The 14,468-nt window shown below is 34.8% G+C and overlaps 1 protein-coding gene across 1 annotated transcript in view; it reads left to right on the forward strand.

The window, feature by feature from the left end:
- The window catches only part of LOC110031474 (stromal processing peptidase, chloroplastic), a 200,039-nt gene that overhangs the window by 119,764 nt on the left and 65,807 nt on the right, over positions 1 to 14,468 (forward strand). Inside the window, exons 16-17 of the mRNA XM_020734683.1 lie at positions 7,790 to 8,017; positions 13,106 to 13,258. Coding sequence (XP_020590342.1) covers positions 7,790 to 8,017; positions 13,106 to 13,258 — 381 coding nt within the window. The remainder of the gene's footprint in view (positions 1 to 7,789; positions 8,018 to 13,105; positions 13,259 to 14,468) is intronic.

Here is a 14,468-nt window from a genome sequence, read left to right on the forward strand (position 1 = left end):
TATATATAACAAGGTGACCTTTGGGCCGTAATTCTAACCCAAAGGTCGGCCGACCCCTGATTTCCCTTCTGCTGAATCGAATCAAACAGCCTGGTGTGTCCTACGTCAGTCTCTTAGGCTTGAAGGAGCTTCGACCTCATTCGCTAAAACTTTCGTTTTCTTGTAGCACAGAATCAAATCCGCCACGTTAAAAGTAACAAAAATATTGTAGTCCCCTATTAGGTCGATCTTGCAGGCGTTGTTGTGCAGCTTCGTAAGAATATTGAAATGTCTATTTGCTCTATGCTTGATCTACTTGAAGGATCCCATCAAAAACCTTTCTTTTTTAAACTTGATCAACACTAGATCCCTTTTGTAGAAAGTCACGTTCTTTCTCGTTTTAATTGTCTTTGTCTAGTACTTCGGTTCTGCTTTGTGATCACCTTTTCTACCTTATCGTGTTGCCTCTAAATCTCGAACACCTTCTTAGCATCTTCACTAATTTCTAATGTTGAAATGAGTGTTACCAAGTTAAGTGGCGTGAGAGGGTTACACCCGTACATGGTTTCAAATGGGATGTATCCCATGGTCTGACTCCTTGAACTGCTGTAGGAAAATTTGGCATTGCCTAGAATTAGGTCCCATTGCTTAATATTTTTTCACCACATCGTCTGACCGTTTGTTTGTTGGTGACCTTTTGAGCTGAATTGAAGATTAGTGTCAAGCTTCTCTGACAGGGTCCTCTTGAAGTGACTCATAAACTTGACATATTTGTCTGAAGTAATAGTCATGGGTATTTTATGTAGTGTCATGATGTCTCTGAAGTACAAGTCATCTACATGTGATGCGTTTATTGTCCGGTGGCAATGTACAAAAGGTGCCATCATCGAGAACCATCACAGAATCCTTATTCCGCTGTGCCTTTGGGACACCCACCACAAAATTCATGCTAGTATCCAACCATGGGGCCTTTGATACTGGTAAAATAGTGTATAGATCTGTATTTTGCCCTCTAGTTTTGGCCACATGATAAATTCTGCATTGTCTGACATGCCACTCCACATCTCTCGTCAGTTAGGGCTAAAATTTTTTCTTGTCCTAGTGCGGGTGTCTTATCTCAGCCAAAGTGTCTTGTAAGTCCTCTGGTGTGACTTTCCTAAATATTGGACTCTATGAGCGAACATCAAAGAATACACAACTTTATTCTGGTTGAATAGATCAGGCAGGCGAGCTTCTTCTGACACTACTCCCAGATTTTTCTGAAATCTTTGTTTGTGCCGTACTACACTACCTGAACGCCTACAACTCGAATCTGCATGGTGTGATCAACAAATGACGATTGCTCAGTGCATTTGCTACTCAATTTTGGCTTTTCTACTTGAGTTTTGAGCACGAATTGGAATGATGCTAAGAACACCACCTAAGACACGTGTTGACCCTTTAGTTTGTTTTGGTTGTTCAGGGACTTTAAAGCCTCGTGATTTGTAGATAAGTTGAACTTGCTTGTCAACAAGTAATGCGTCGAATGATTAGGCGCTTTCGCGATCACATTGCCACGACCTGGCCGGGGCTTGGAATTAACCAAGGTGGGTATAGATGATCGGACGGTGTGAATTAAATTTTCTATAGTAATCTACAGTTTAAAAATTGATAGAGCCAATACTCAATATAAATTAAAGAAATTTATTTAAAATTTTTTTGTTATTTGTTGTCCGAGTCATCTGTAAATATTTTCTCTTCTAATACTCATTGTTAATAATCTAATTATTATAAAAATTTAGTTTAAAACGACTGAGCTAAACGAGCCAGTGAATTCTTATGTTCATAAACCAAATTAATACAAGAGTAAAGTAAATAATATGCATGTCGGTTGTTCTGTAAATAAATCAATAAAAATATTTAATGATACTCAAAGAACTTTTCTAAATCAGTAACATAACAATATCATTTTATATCTGTACAACCGTCATAGGAGCACGTTCTAAAAATTGTGTCGATCAATACACATCAATATTAATATCTTTTTCTATATACGTGCATGGTTGTCATAATGTTCTCCCACTAGTATCATCAAGTAGAAACTCTATCATACTCAGTCATGCTCATACAAACAGTCAACATAAACATATCATTTTTGTATTCATCGCATTCAATTCAACATACTGTATAAAATATACACCAAATGCATGAGAATAAGTAATTGCAACATTAGACAATATGATTAATAAAAAAAAAAGAATAACTCAGTCAAAATAAAACATGAACAAATATCATTAACTACAAAATATTTGAGAACAAACAAATTATCACTATAGATTAAAAGTACAAGTACTCTTCTCGATATTGATTAATTTGCTATTTGATTTACCTTGTTTTTTCTTAGTCTCGACCCTTCTTAAAATTTAATCTTACAATAAACATGGTTATAAAAGTTAATGTATTATTTAAAATATTTACTTTATATTATTTAAGAGTTAAATTTTAATTTTTATACTTTATATTGGATTTATCTGTCAGAAAGTCTTGGAATCATCCAAGCCGTTGATAATCGACTTGGAATGATCCTCCACAGCGTTGATCGAAGAGTTCGATCTCAACCGTTAATCACGCCCTAACCCCAAGATCACGTGTCATCAACCAAATTGAGTTGATTGCCTCTTTAATTGTTAAAGATGCAGCTGTACGATTCTATAGAGCAGATCCTGTTCAAGTAAGGTCGTAATTTTTATACTTTATATAATAATATTTTTTTTACAATGTGAGGGAGGGCTTAAGCACGACACCCTGCCCACACAAAAACCACAAATGATTCCCAAACTAAAAAATACATAAAAGTACATTACAGACTTGAAGAAAAAGCTTAAGAGTGCCGAAACAACTACTTTATATAATCATATATATATATATATATATATATATCAGATGAGTAAATTTTTGAATGAGGAATGACAGGTCTACACATCCAGGAGGAAGAAGAAGAATGAAGATCTACTTGAGCTCAGAAATCTGATGGACGATATTTTGGTTAATTCGAGTAATGATACGCACCTTTCTAATTTGTTAGCTGGTTCCCTTCCTTGAGCTAGAGACAGAGGGAGAACTAAAGTGGGACGTACCTAGCACTTTTGTGCCCGTTGGTGGCTTTTTGATTTTTTATCTTTATGTATACTTGCTTTGTTGAGTTTTTGTGTGTGTTGTATTGTGTGAGTTGGACCTTCTTTTAAGCCCTCTCATACAACCTATCTATACCTTCAACCTATCTATACCTTTTCCTCTCTTTAATATGTTAGCCCTTGGTTTTTTTTTAAAAAAATACTCGAGGTTTAATAATTTGTTTTGGGTGACCTTGGGTCAGTGCCGAAACTATAGACTATCTTTTTTCTGTCCAACTGTAGTCTTCTGTGAAGGAGCTCCACATGCTTTTGGATCTTGAACGCTTCTCTGGTCAAGAAATGGATAATATCTTGTTATATGTCTAGACTGACGAGACCAATAGCAAGTATTAGAGCCCATTAAACATTCACTTTTATGTTGTCTTCTGAATTTGACACAAGTGTCTATTGTATTCTGAGTCATACATCTGCTAACTCCACCCGAATTGTTCTTGGACTTCTTTCCCTTTAAACCCTCTGATTGATCCATATGATCTTCTTTTTCTTTAACGTTGTTTTTTCTTTGTGCATCTTCTTACGCTTTTGAGTCAGCCGATAGTCGATCACCACTCTTCTAGCTCGTTACACTAATACCGAGTGTTTATCTATCCCTAAAGGTACTAATGACTGTTTGATCAAATCCTTTAATTTTTGAAAAAAAATCATATCATTTGTAGGAGTGATCCAATGTGACTGATCGTCTGTACCCGCCTTGGTTAATTCTAAGCATTGGGCTGGGCCTTGACGCCCCTAGAACTTCTGTCGTTTGTCGAATATTTTCTCTTGCACTCATTCAACCATTAGCTGAAGAAGGCTATAGGGTGGCTTCCTTGACTCAATACTACTCCGATCCCCACATTTGAGGTGCCACACTCCATTTCGATCAACCGATTGAAGTCCAATAATGCGACTATTGGTGCCTGAGTCGCATTCTCTTTTAGGGTATTGAAACTAGATTAAGCTGCATCTGTCCATTGAAACTTCTCATTTTTTAAAAGTTCTCCAAAGAAAATCATGATGATGTTAATGTTCTGGATGAATCACTTATTGGTGCCAACCCCAAAAAAGCATCTCAACTTGGTAAAAGACTGTGGGGTTGTCCAGCACACAATGACCATGATCTTTACAGGTTCCATCTAAATATTTGCACTTGACACAAGATAGCTCAAAGCACATACACGTGCTATTAAGAAGTGAACTTCTTTAGTGGCATATAGTTTAAATGATCACAAAACCTCGAAGACCGTCGCCATGTGCTGCAAGTGCTACTCTTTTGGATCTACTATATACCATAATATCTTCGACATACACCACTATAAATTTGCGTCTATGATTCTAGAATGCTTGATTCATCAACCTCATGAATGTGTTGGACACATTAGACAATCCAAAAGAAATGACTGTCTGCTCGTATAAGCCATCTCGGATCTTGAAAGAGGTTATCAACTTGTACTCTGATCTCATATGGATCTGATGATATATGTTGTGTAAATCATTCTTGGAGAAGATAATGGCTCAATGCAACTGATTCAATAGGTCATCCGGGCGAGATATGGGGAACCTGTATTTAATGGTGATTTTGTTGATGGTCTGACTAGCATTGCACATCCTTTACGATCTATTCTTTTTAGGTACCATTAAGTGGGAATAGTACATAGGCTAGCACTCTCTCTGACTAAACCTCTTGCAGAGAGATTCTTTACATGTCGCTGTAATTTCTTGTACTTAGGAGGTTTCAATCTATAGGAAAATTTTTCTGGTAGCATAGATCCGGGGATGAGATCTATGGCATGCTGAATTTCCTTGAATGGTGGCAATCCCTATGGAAGTCTTTGAGTCATCACATCTTGAAAGTCACATAGCAGTGGTAGTATGGGCTATGAGATCTCGACCTCCTCTTTAGTGCCCTCTAACCTAACTAAAGTCATTGCCATTGGAGATTGCATGAAGGTGACTCTTAAGTTTATTATCTCCTCTGTGATATCTACTCGTGTGCTTGACGAACATAAGAATTATATGTCTTCCATTCTTCTTGAATGAATTAAGTATTTGTGAACCCATGATGTTGGCAAGCATCCATAAGTAACACCTCGTATATCACACATGCTCCTGTAGCTGATTTCCAATTAAAAAAAACTCAACCAAGCATTATTGATCCACATGTACCACATTTCCTTTTTTTAACCAAGGGCGCAGGTTTAAGAATGTTTCTGTGTCACCAACTCCAATTTCTTCACCATTAGAAAGTATACTACATTCTCACAGCTCCCATCGTGAATAATCAGATTGCAAACCTTTGCTTTTACTGTACAACTGGTGCGAAAATACTATATTGTAGCCACAAATGATCCTTCTCTGGTTCAATCTGTAGGACTTTTTTTATTACAAGAATTTCTCCCTCATCTCCCTGGAGTTGAAGTTCATCCCGATCATCCTATGCTTTCCCCTCACCCACTTTCTTGATGATACCCTTCTCCGTAAATGAAATAACTAAGCTCATGGGGCAGCTAGAGATTATGGGTCCGTAGTTGTGGCTTCTAAAAGAGCTTATAACAGGCACTGTACCGGGCAAATTACTTTTTGTTTCGATTTTCTTTACACTCAGATCTATCTTGCCACTTTCCTATCTAGTCTTTCTAACTCTTCCGGATGTATACTTGTTAGTATCTACAGTTACAGTTGGTTGTTTGAATAAGGGGGTTGCTTGTTTTGTTTTTGATGTCTTTCCATCATCGAGGCTAAGGTTTGGACATTTCCCAATGACTAATAGGGTTGCATTTGCACAATGTTATTTATACGCGGCTTTAGGCCTCCCAGATTTCAGGCTATAATATGTTCTTCTAGCTCGACCAACTCACATTTCATCTGTAGTTGGTCAAATTTTGCCATGAACTCCTCCATTGATGGCTGTTTTTGCTGTAGGTGATGGAGCCTTAGAAACATTTCCCGCTAGTAGTGAGGAGTTAAGTATTTCCTCTGCATATCATTCCTCATTTCCTCTCATATAGTAATTTTGTCACTTCTTCTTTGCCTTTGCATGTTTTCCCACCACAAGAAATCGTTCTTTTTCAATTTGATAGCTGCAAGCTTCACCCTTTTGTCTTCTGACACTTCTTTGTACTTAAATACTCATAACCGATTGTAACAATTTGATGAAATCATACGAATCCATCCCTCCGTCAAACTCTGATTGATTCACTTTCTCTCTGAAATATCTATGTCAATAGTTCGCCTTCTTTCTTAGCCTCTGATAATGAATTTTGAAGCATCATGGTGTGTCTTCCTCATCACTGAAGTCCTTCATATGGAAGAATTCAAATTCTCGTCTTTTTTTCCTCTTCGACTCTCCATATCATGATCAAGGATAATTTTCTATTAGGCCCTCATCATCAATTTTCATAAGCCTCTGCTGTAGTTGATAGATCTTTTGTTGTCCGTCATGTTCTTGCATGGTGGTTTGGTCAGGGTTTAGATTGTTGGGTGTCGAAGAGGGTATTTGAGCAAAGGGAAAAAATAAATTTGGGGATTTGGGTTATACTAGCTCTGATTTTAATTGTTACTGGAGTGAACCCATAAACCTAAGAGGGGAAGTAAACTTTTTTACGCCAAGCAAAATAGGGTTACAATTAATGATCATGAAAATGGGAAAAGCACAACACAAACAAAATTTTCACGCTAAGGTGAGGTGGGAATGTGGCGGCGGCTAAGGAAAAAGTGGTTGGAAGGCCATCTGATGGCGGGTCAACCATTGAGCACTGAAGAGGGGTTTGGGATGGGCGGCTGCAAACTAGGGTGGTGAAGAGGGTAGCGACAGAAAACAAAAAGGATGAAAGCAGGGGTGGCGGTAGCAGGGAAGATTTAGGAAGGGATGACAACAACAAGGGGTGGTGCAGGTGTTGGGGGCAATAAGCAGGCGGGGTGCAGAGAGGGTGAAAGTACGCAGGCGAGATGCAGGGAGGGTAGCAACAGGCAGGAGGCCAGCAAAAAGTAGACAAGGAGGACTAGAAAGAAAATATGCGGGAGATAATCACCAGCTTGAAGTATGATACAAGCCGGAGCACCACCAACTCTCGGATACAAACCTAATAAGGGAAAGACGCCGTTAACAGAAAATTCTAAAGCAAAATATGAACCCTAATCAGATAAATATATATAATATGTATATGTGTATATATATATATATATTAGTAGATTATTGGGGGAGGGGGCAACTATGATCCAATGGAAATGGTCGGCCGGGTCAGTCGGTTTGGTCTGGCGTCATGGTTTCTCTTAAATTTTTTTGAATTCCTGATTATGTATGCCATTGCAATTTTTACGGTCAATCCTTTGTGATTATGTCCCCTTTAAGAATATGGTTTTGTTACTTGGATCAGGTCTCATTTATTGCAATTCTTTTATATTACCCAGCGGATTTGTGTAATATATGTATATTATTAAGTTAAATTTCAATTATACTCGGTTGTCATACAGACCAGAACCGCATAGCCACAATTGTGTGGGCTCTTTTAAAAGTTTTCTTGATGTATCTCTTATATTTTCAAATTAAACTTGATAGTTTCTTTTTCTTCTCATACGGTATATTATTCTTTAGGTTTCTTTTGTCGAATTATGCTTAGCATATTGAAATATGATATTGGTTGTTTTTTGTTGTGCAGCATAGTGTTTGGCTGGAAGATGCGTTTGAAAGATCCAAGCAATTGTATTTGTCGTACTACCGATCCATACCAAAAAGCTTAGAACGTTCAACTGCCCACAGACTCATGTTGGCAATGTTGAATGGTGATGAGAGATTTGTTGAGCCAACACCAGATTCGTTGGAAAAATTAACACTTCTTTCAGTTAAAGAAGCTGTGATGAATCAGTTTTTTGGTGAAAATATGGAGGTTAGTAGTCATTTTCTTGAGATTGTTGATCTTTTTTCCAATTAAAAGAACCCAAATTTTTTGTTAATTTCTTTTCTTGTTCCAGTGATATGATTGATAGAATCTCATTTAATTTTTGGGGGATTTTCATATATACTGCCAATGATCTTTATTTACATATCTATTACCTAGAAGTTATTATATACTCTCATACCATTATAAAACTTTAAATACTAAATAACGTCCACTCCCTTAACCTAATGGTAATCCTCCTCCCCTCCATTTTTCTCATCGCTCTTGCTAAATCTTCTCCAAGCATTGAGATGAATGAGCTACAATTGAAGTGGGTGATGTGGAGGGAGAGGGCATATGAGAGTAGGGGATTAGAGGGCATGTGCACCGAGGTTAGAGAGGTCGCTCATGCGCGTGAGATTGAGGGATTGATTGTAATAGCAAAGATGTATGGATTTTGGAGATTTGTATGGTAGGAAGTGGCAAAAAAGGGTGCAACCAACAAAAGAGAAGTGAGGGGAACTAGGCATGATTGATTTGAGGTGGAAGGGGTATCACGACCCGGTCTGGGATTTTGAATTAACCAGAGCGGGAACAGACAGTCAAACAAATGTAATTAAATTTTATATAACTAATAATTTATATCCAATTGGATGAAAGAGTCGTTAAAGAAAGTAAATTAAAGTAATACAAGTATATTTATCTCATTTTTTTTATTGTCTGCAATTTTTATAAATATTTTCTTTTATGTTGCTTATCTTTTAATCAAATAATTAAACTTGAAATGTCAGTTTAAAACAATAATGAGCCAACTATAGATAATCAATACTCACACTCCTAAACTATAATAACATAATGAATAAAAAAATAATATGCTTCAAAATTAAAAATTACTTAAATCAATAAGAACATTTGACGGGTTGTACCTATTTAACATGATCATTAAAGCTGATTCTAAAGATTAACTATCTTTTTGTATTGTTTACATATCAATATGTATTTAATCTATGTGCTACTGTTACAGGAGCACCATTTAAACTTGTACTTTTATTAGTACATTAATTTCAATATCCTTTTCTATTTCTATGCTTGAGTATCTTAGCTTCCCATAACTAGTAGAATAAGGTGGTGAACTTCATCTTAGTAAGTTATGCACATGCAAGCATACCATAGCAATTACTATCTAAGAATGATCCTTTAATTCTCATTTTGTATAACAATAAATATATTTATATATTATTCAGTATATATGATAATTTAAATAACGTTGATTACACGTGTCATTCCTACATTTTGAAAAAAAAATTATTATTAGAACCATAAATTAAGGATATATAATAATATAAATATAACTAATAACAATAGTAATAAATGCATTTAGTTAAGAAGTAAAATATTACTATATCATAAGAACATGAGTACTCATCTGAATCTCTAATGAAAACCTAAAATCAAAAGTATAAGGAATTATTAATATTTTATAATTTTACTACTAGAGAGCAAGTTGCCATTATTTTTTCTTTATTGTATTATTCATATTATTAATTTATTTTAAATTAAATAATCTATTTTTTCATATTATTTTAGTATTAGTTTCTTTTAATTTTATAATATAATTCTTATTAATTTTTAGAATTCTATTGTTAATCCAGCCTCACAATTGAAGCCTTCTTAACACAAAACTCCTTGAACCCTCTTGAAAACCTCCACAATAAGCACAATAAATAGTTTTTTTAGAATTTAATTTGTCGGCCGAGCTCAGAATACTATCTCATGCCCTTGCGACATAGTTAGATGGTCTTCTCCTTCACATATATTGCTCGAAACTGAAAGATGCTCGACACATACCTGAGAGTTGTTTAATGCATGTTCATGCGTCCTGCGGCTTTTTCTTCCTACTTTGGTTGGCCCTACAAGTACAATGCCCTAGGTCGCGTTCCTGATTAGTGCTAGCGTGCTTTGCTTGCTCATAAACCTTTTTTTGCAATCGAAGCCTTGTTGAGCCCTACGTCTTCGTTTTCGTTTTTATTCAATTCCTTGCACCGGAAATCATTTTTCATAATCCTCTTTCCTACGCTGAGCCAACCTCAAGCCCACATTCAACTACATCTGTGTGGGAACGTCGATTTCCTGCTCGATGAATGCCTTCTTTTTAATCTATGCAATAGTATGGTGCATCGGCTACCCGATGAAACCCTTTTGTTTTTTTATCATTATCGACCACCTCTCCTCTGATTAGAAGAAGTTGCTTGGGGCTTCGCAAGCATGTTCGAGGCCATCAGACACCCTTACATTCGTGGCGAAAGTCGGTGCTGCTTATTCAACGGTTTCGTATATTGCAGGCAAGCCTTTCTCTTCATTCTCCTCTTGCTTGATCTTCTTTTCTTCAATTCTCTCTCCAAATCACCTTCTGTCTCCTCTTAATGTGTCACAAGAGTCCTCTCAAACATGATAAGACTCTCTCTTTTGCTAAATATGACTCATGATGTTAATACGTGACATTATAATCTTCCATCCTTACAAAAATTTCGTCCTTGAAATTTTTATATTTATATTTATAATTACAAGAACTATTTCAAATCTCTTGAATTTCATATTAGAGTTTTCTGTTACATATCCTTGTGGCTCTTTTAATAAGATTCATTAATTAAACATAAACTTTTTGCTCTGATGCCACTTTTATCACGACCCAATCCATGATTTGGAATTAACCAAGGCGAAAACAGACGGTCATGTGGTGAAAATTAAATTTTATATAGTTAATATATTATAATTCAATTGGATTGAAAGAGCCACTAAAGAAAGTAAGTTTAGGTAATATAATTAAGTTTATCTCGTTTTCAGGTGTTTGTGTCTTCTATAAAAGTTTTTCCTTCTATTACTCATCTTTTAATTAAATAATTAAACCTAAATTATTCATTTATAATAAAATGAGCTAACTAGAGATAGTGAATACTTGTATTTATAAATTATAATGAGACAATGAAAATGAAAGCAATATGAATGCTATTTAAATTTTAGGTAAATGAATGTAAGAGTATTTTACGTGTTATGCTTTGATATGATTATTAAAGATGATTTTAAACATTAGTCATATCATATTGTATTTTGTTTATATTTCAATATTCTTTTTATCTCTATACAACTGTGACAGGAGCACCATCAAAACTTATGTCAATGAAGGTACATCAATATAAATACAATATTTTTTATTTATGTGCACATGTACCGTAGCTTTGCATAGCTAGTATCATATGAGAGAGAACTTTATCATAGTCAATCATGCACATGCAAAGTTATTATAATATTAATTATCTAACAATGATCAATTCATTCTCATTTGTTTTACAGTTAATATACTTGTACAATATTCAATATCTATGATAAGTTAAGTAATGCTAAGTACACGTCATTTTTATAATATGAACAAAAATTCAATAGAACCATAAATCATGAATATGCAGTGATGAAATATAAATAGTAATAGTAACAATAATATTATTTGGTTGAGAAGAATCAAAATATTACTATGACATGAAAAATATGAGTACTCATCTCAATCATTGATTGCTCTCATGGCATTTGTTCTCCTAACTTATCTTCAATGAAAACCTATAATCAAATGTATAAAAATTCTCATTATTTTAAAATTTTACTATCAAAAAGTAAGTTGCCTTTGCTTTATCTTTAATGTATTATATAAATTATTAATTCGTTTTAAATCATATAATATATTTTTTTCAAATCATCTTATTATTAATTACTATTAATTTATAGTTATATTCATATTAATATTTAGAATTTTGTCATTTCAAGTCTTTTAACAATTTCTAATTAATATAAAAATTAACCTAAATTAATTTTAATTATTAAGTCATTAACATTTTAATTTTCTTTGTAAATTTAACTTCAATAAATTTCATTATTATGATATATCAACATAATAAAAAAAGATTCTAACCTTACAATTGAAGCCTTCTTATCACTAAGCACCTTAAATCTGCATGAAAATTGTACAAGAAGCACCACAACTGTCTTCTTCAAATTTTAAACACTTGGTGAAGCTCAAAAATCCATCTCATGCCATTGCAAGATAGTCAAATGGTCCTTTTGTTCGCACTTTACTTCTCCTCGTTGAAAGATGCTCGACACATAAATCTGAGAGATGTTAAATGCACGATCTTGCACCTTGCCATTTTTTTTCCTCCTCTTGGCCATGCAAGTACAATGCCTTAAGTATCAAACCCGATCCTTGCTTGCTTGCTCTCCCTACTATAAAACTCATCGTAAATCAAAGCTCTGTCGAGCCCTCTGTTTTGTCTTCATTTGATTCAACGCACCATGAATCATCTGTCATATTACTCCTTCCCACGCCGAGCCAACTTCAAGCTTGCAGTCAGCTACTTCTGTGCGGGGACATCGATTTCCTACTCGACGAAACCCATCATCTCCACCTACACAATAGTATGGTGCATCAATTGCTCGACGAAACCCTTCTGTCTTTTTTGTCTTCTTCGACCATCTCTCTCAACAGAAGTCGCTTTGGACTCCGCAACCCCGTTCAAGGCCCGGGTACCCTCCCATTCGTGGCCTGAGTCGACTCTTCTTCTTCCTTTGTTTTGTCCTTTGATGCCGAGTTTCTCTCTCTTGATTTGTGATCTTTGCTTTGTTCTTTCAGTTTCCTCTCCCAATTTCTTTCCGTCCTGTCTTTAAATGTCGCAAGAGCCATCTCTTATTCGACACAACTCTCTCTTTTGTATGATATGGCTCTTTGCTGAATACGACTAATGGCTTTAGTACCGATTGATAGAAGGGGTGGGAAATGGAGGTTGCAGATGGTCTTGTCTGTGTGGTGGCTGCAATGGTGGAGGCATTCAGCAGTGGCAGTGAGAAGGAGAGGAGCAGCGACAAATTTAAAGAATAGGTTATTTTGATGCATTTAAAATTTAAGTTGGCATTCAAGTTATAATGAATTTTAATTATTAATTATATTAATGGAGATAATTTTAGCATTATCAATGATGACTTAATTTTTAAATGTTTATTTCTATAAATTTCCTGCTACTAGTTGCCCTGACCTGCTTGCTACTAATTCAGGTTAGTATTGTTGGTGATTTCTCTGAGGAAGAAATTGAATCCTGTATCCTTGATTACTTGGGTACTGTTAGAGCCCAACAAAGTTTTGACACCGGGAATTGCTTTGAGCCAGTTATGTTTCGGCCATCTCCATCTGATCTTCATTTCCAGCAGGTATAATATCATTTAGAACTTTCAAATAAAATGTTACCATATCTTTCTGTCTTTCAGCTTTTTTATTGTTGAAGAATAGAACATGTAGAGACCTTTTATTGTTCCTAATTCATTCATTGTTAAGTGTTCAACTATTTTCATTGGTTTCTCCTCATTTTTCTCATGAAGGAAATACTAAATCTCCACTTAATTTTTAGAGAATGTTACAACCATGTGTGATTTATTGGTGCAGATGCTTTCACAACAACAATATCATAGGAAAATACGATAAAATTAAAAATTATAGTAGAAATAACTAGAAGAAAATAAGAACTTAATCGGACAACTAATCCTCTCTTGACAAAATGCGGACTAGAGAGCCATCTCCATGCTAATCCAAAGTTTGTTTGTCAGCACGCAAACTTATATGATCTTGACATGCTTCTACGGATTGGACATCAAACCCTCTCGCTTGAAAGCTTTTGATGTCAGAGCAGATTCCTTCTGTGTTCAAGATGTTTGTTGACATAAAGCCTACTTTTTTCAAAGATTTTGGGGTAGTTTTGCCTAATTCTTGCATGCACGACCTTTTTTTCTCCTAATTTACAGGCATTTTTTATAACTCCAACTTTCTTATGGATCTATTTTCATTTTTTTCTGCCTGAAGAAGTATCTAGATTGAGGGATCGCCAGATGTTCCAATGTATACTCTTAAAGAGGCGAAATCGGGAACCAATATGCTTTGCCTTAGCGAGGGGAGTCCTAAGCCTCGAGGCAAATCGAGGTGTAAGCCTAAAAAAACTCAAAATTAAAGTAATTCATAAATATGGCATAAACCAATGATATATTAATTTAGTTTATTATCATAACGATATAAACTACAAAACTTAATTGTAAATGTTGATACAAAGTAGAAATTTTAAATATGATTCTTGGTATATTCATTTAAAATTTAAACATTCACGATGTGTAAGATTCTTGGTGGTCTCATCCTTCATCTTCTTGAAAAGAATCATCATATTTGTTATCATCTAATTATGTCCCATGTGCAATTTTAAAATATTCTTCATTCAAGATAATTTTCTTCTTACAATCAATTAATCATAAATCTAATAAAATATAAAATAAAAAATAAATTAGCAATAAACTCATGTATATTACTTCAATTATCTTGACTTTTAAGGCATTTTATAAAATAAATATAAAATAAATTAAATAAAAAAGAATATAT

Source organism: Phalaenopsis equestris, unplaced genomic scaffold (assembly GCF_001263595.1).
Source record: "Phalaenopsis equestris unplaced genomic scaffold, ASM126359v1 Scaffold000826, whole genome shotgun sequence".
NCBI classification, from domain to species: Eukaryota; Viridiplantae; Streptophyta; class Magnoliopsida; order Asparagales; family Orchidaceae; genus Phalaenopsis; species Phalaenopsis equestris.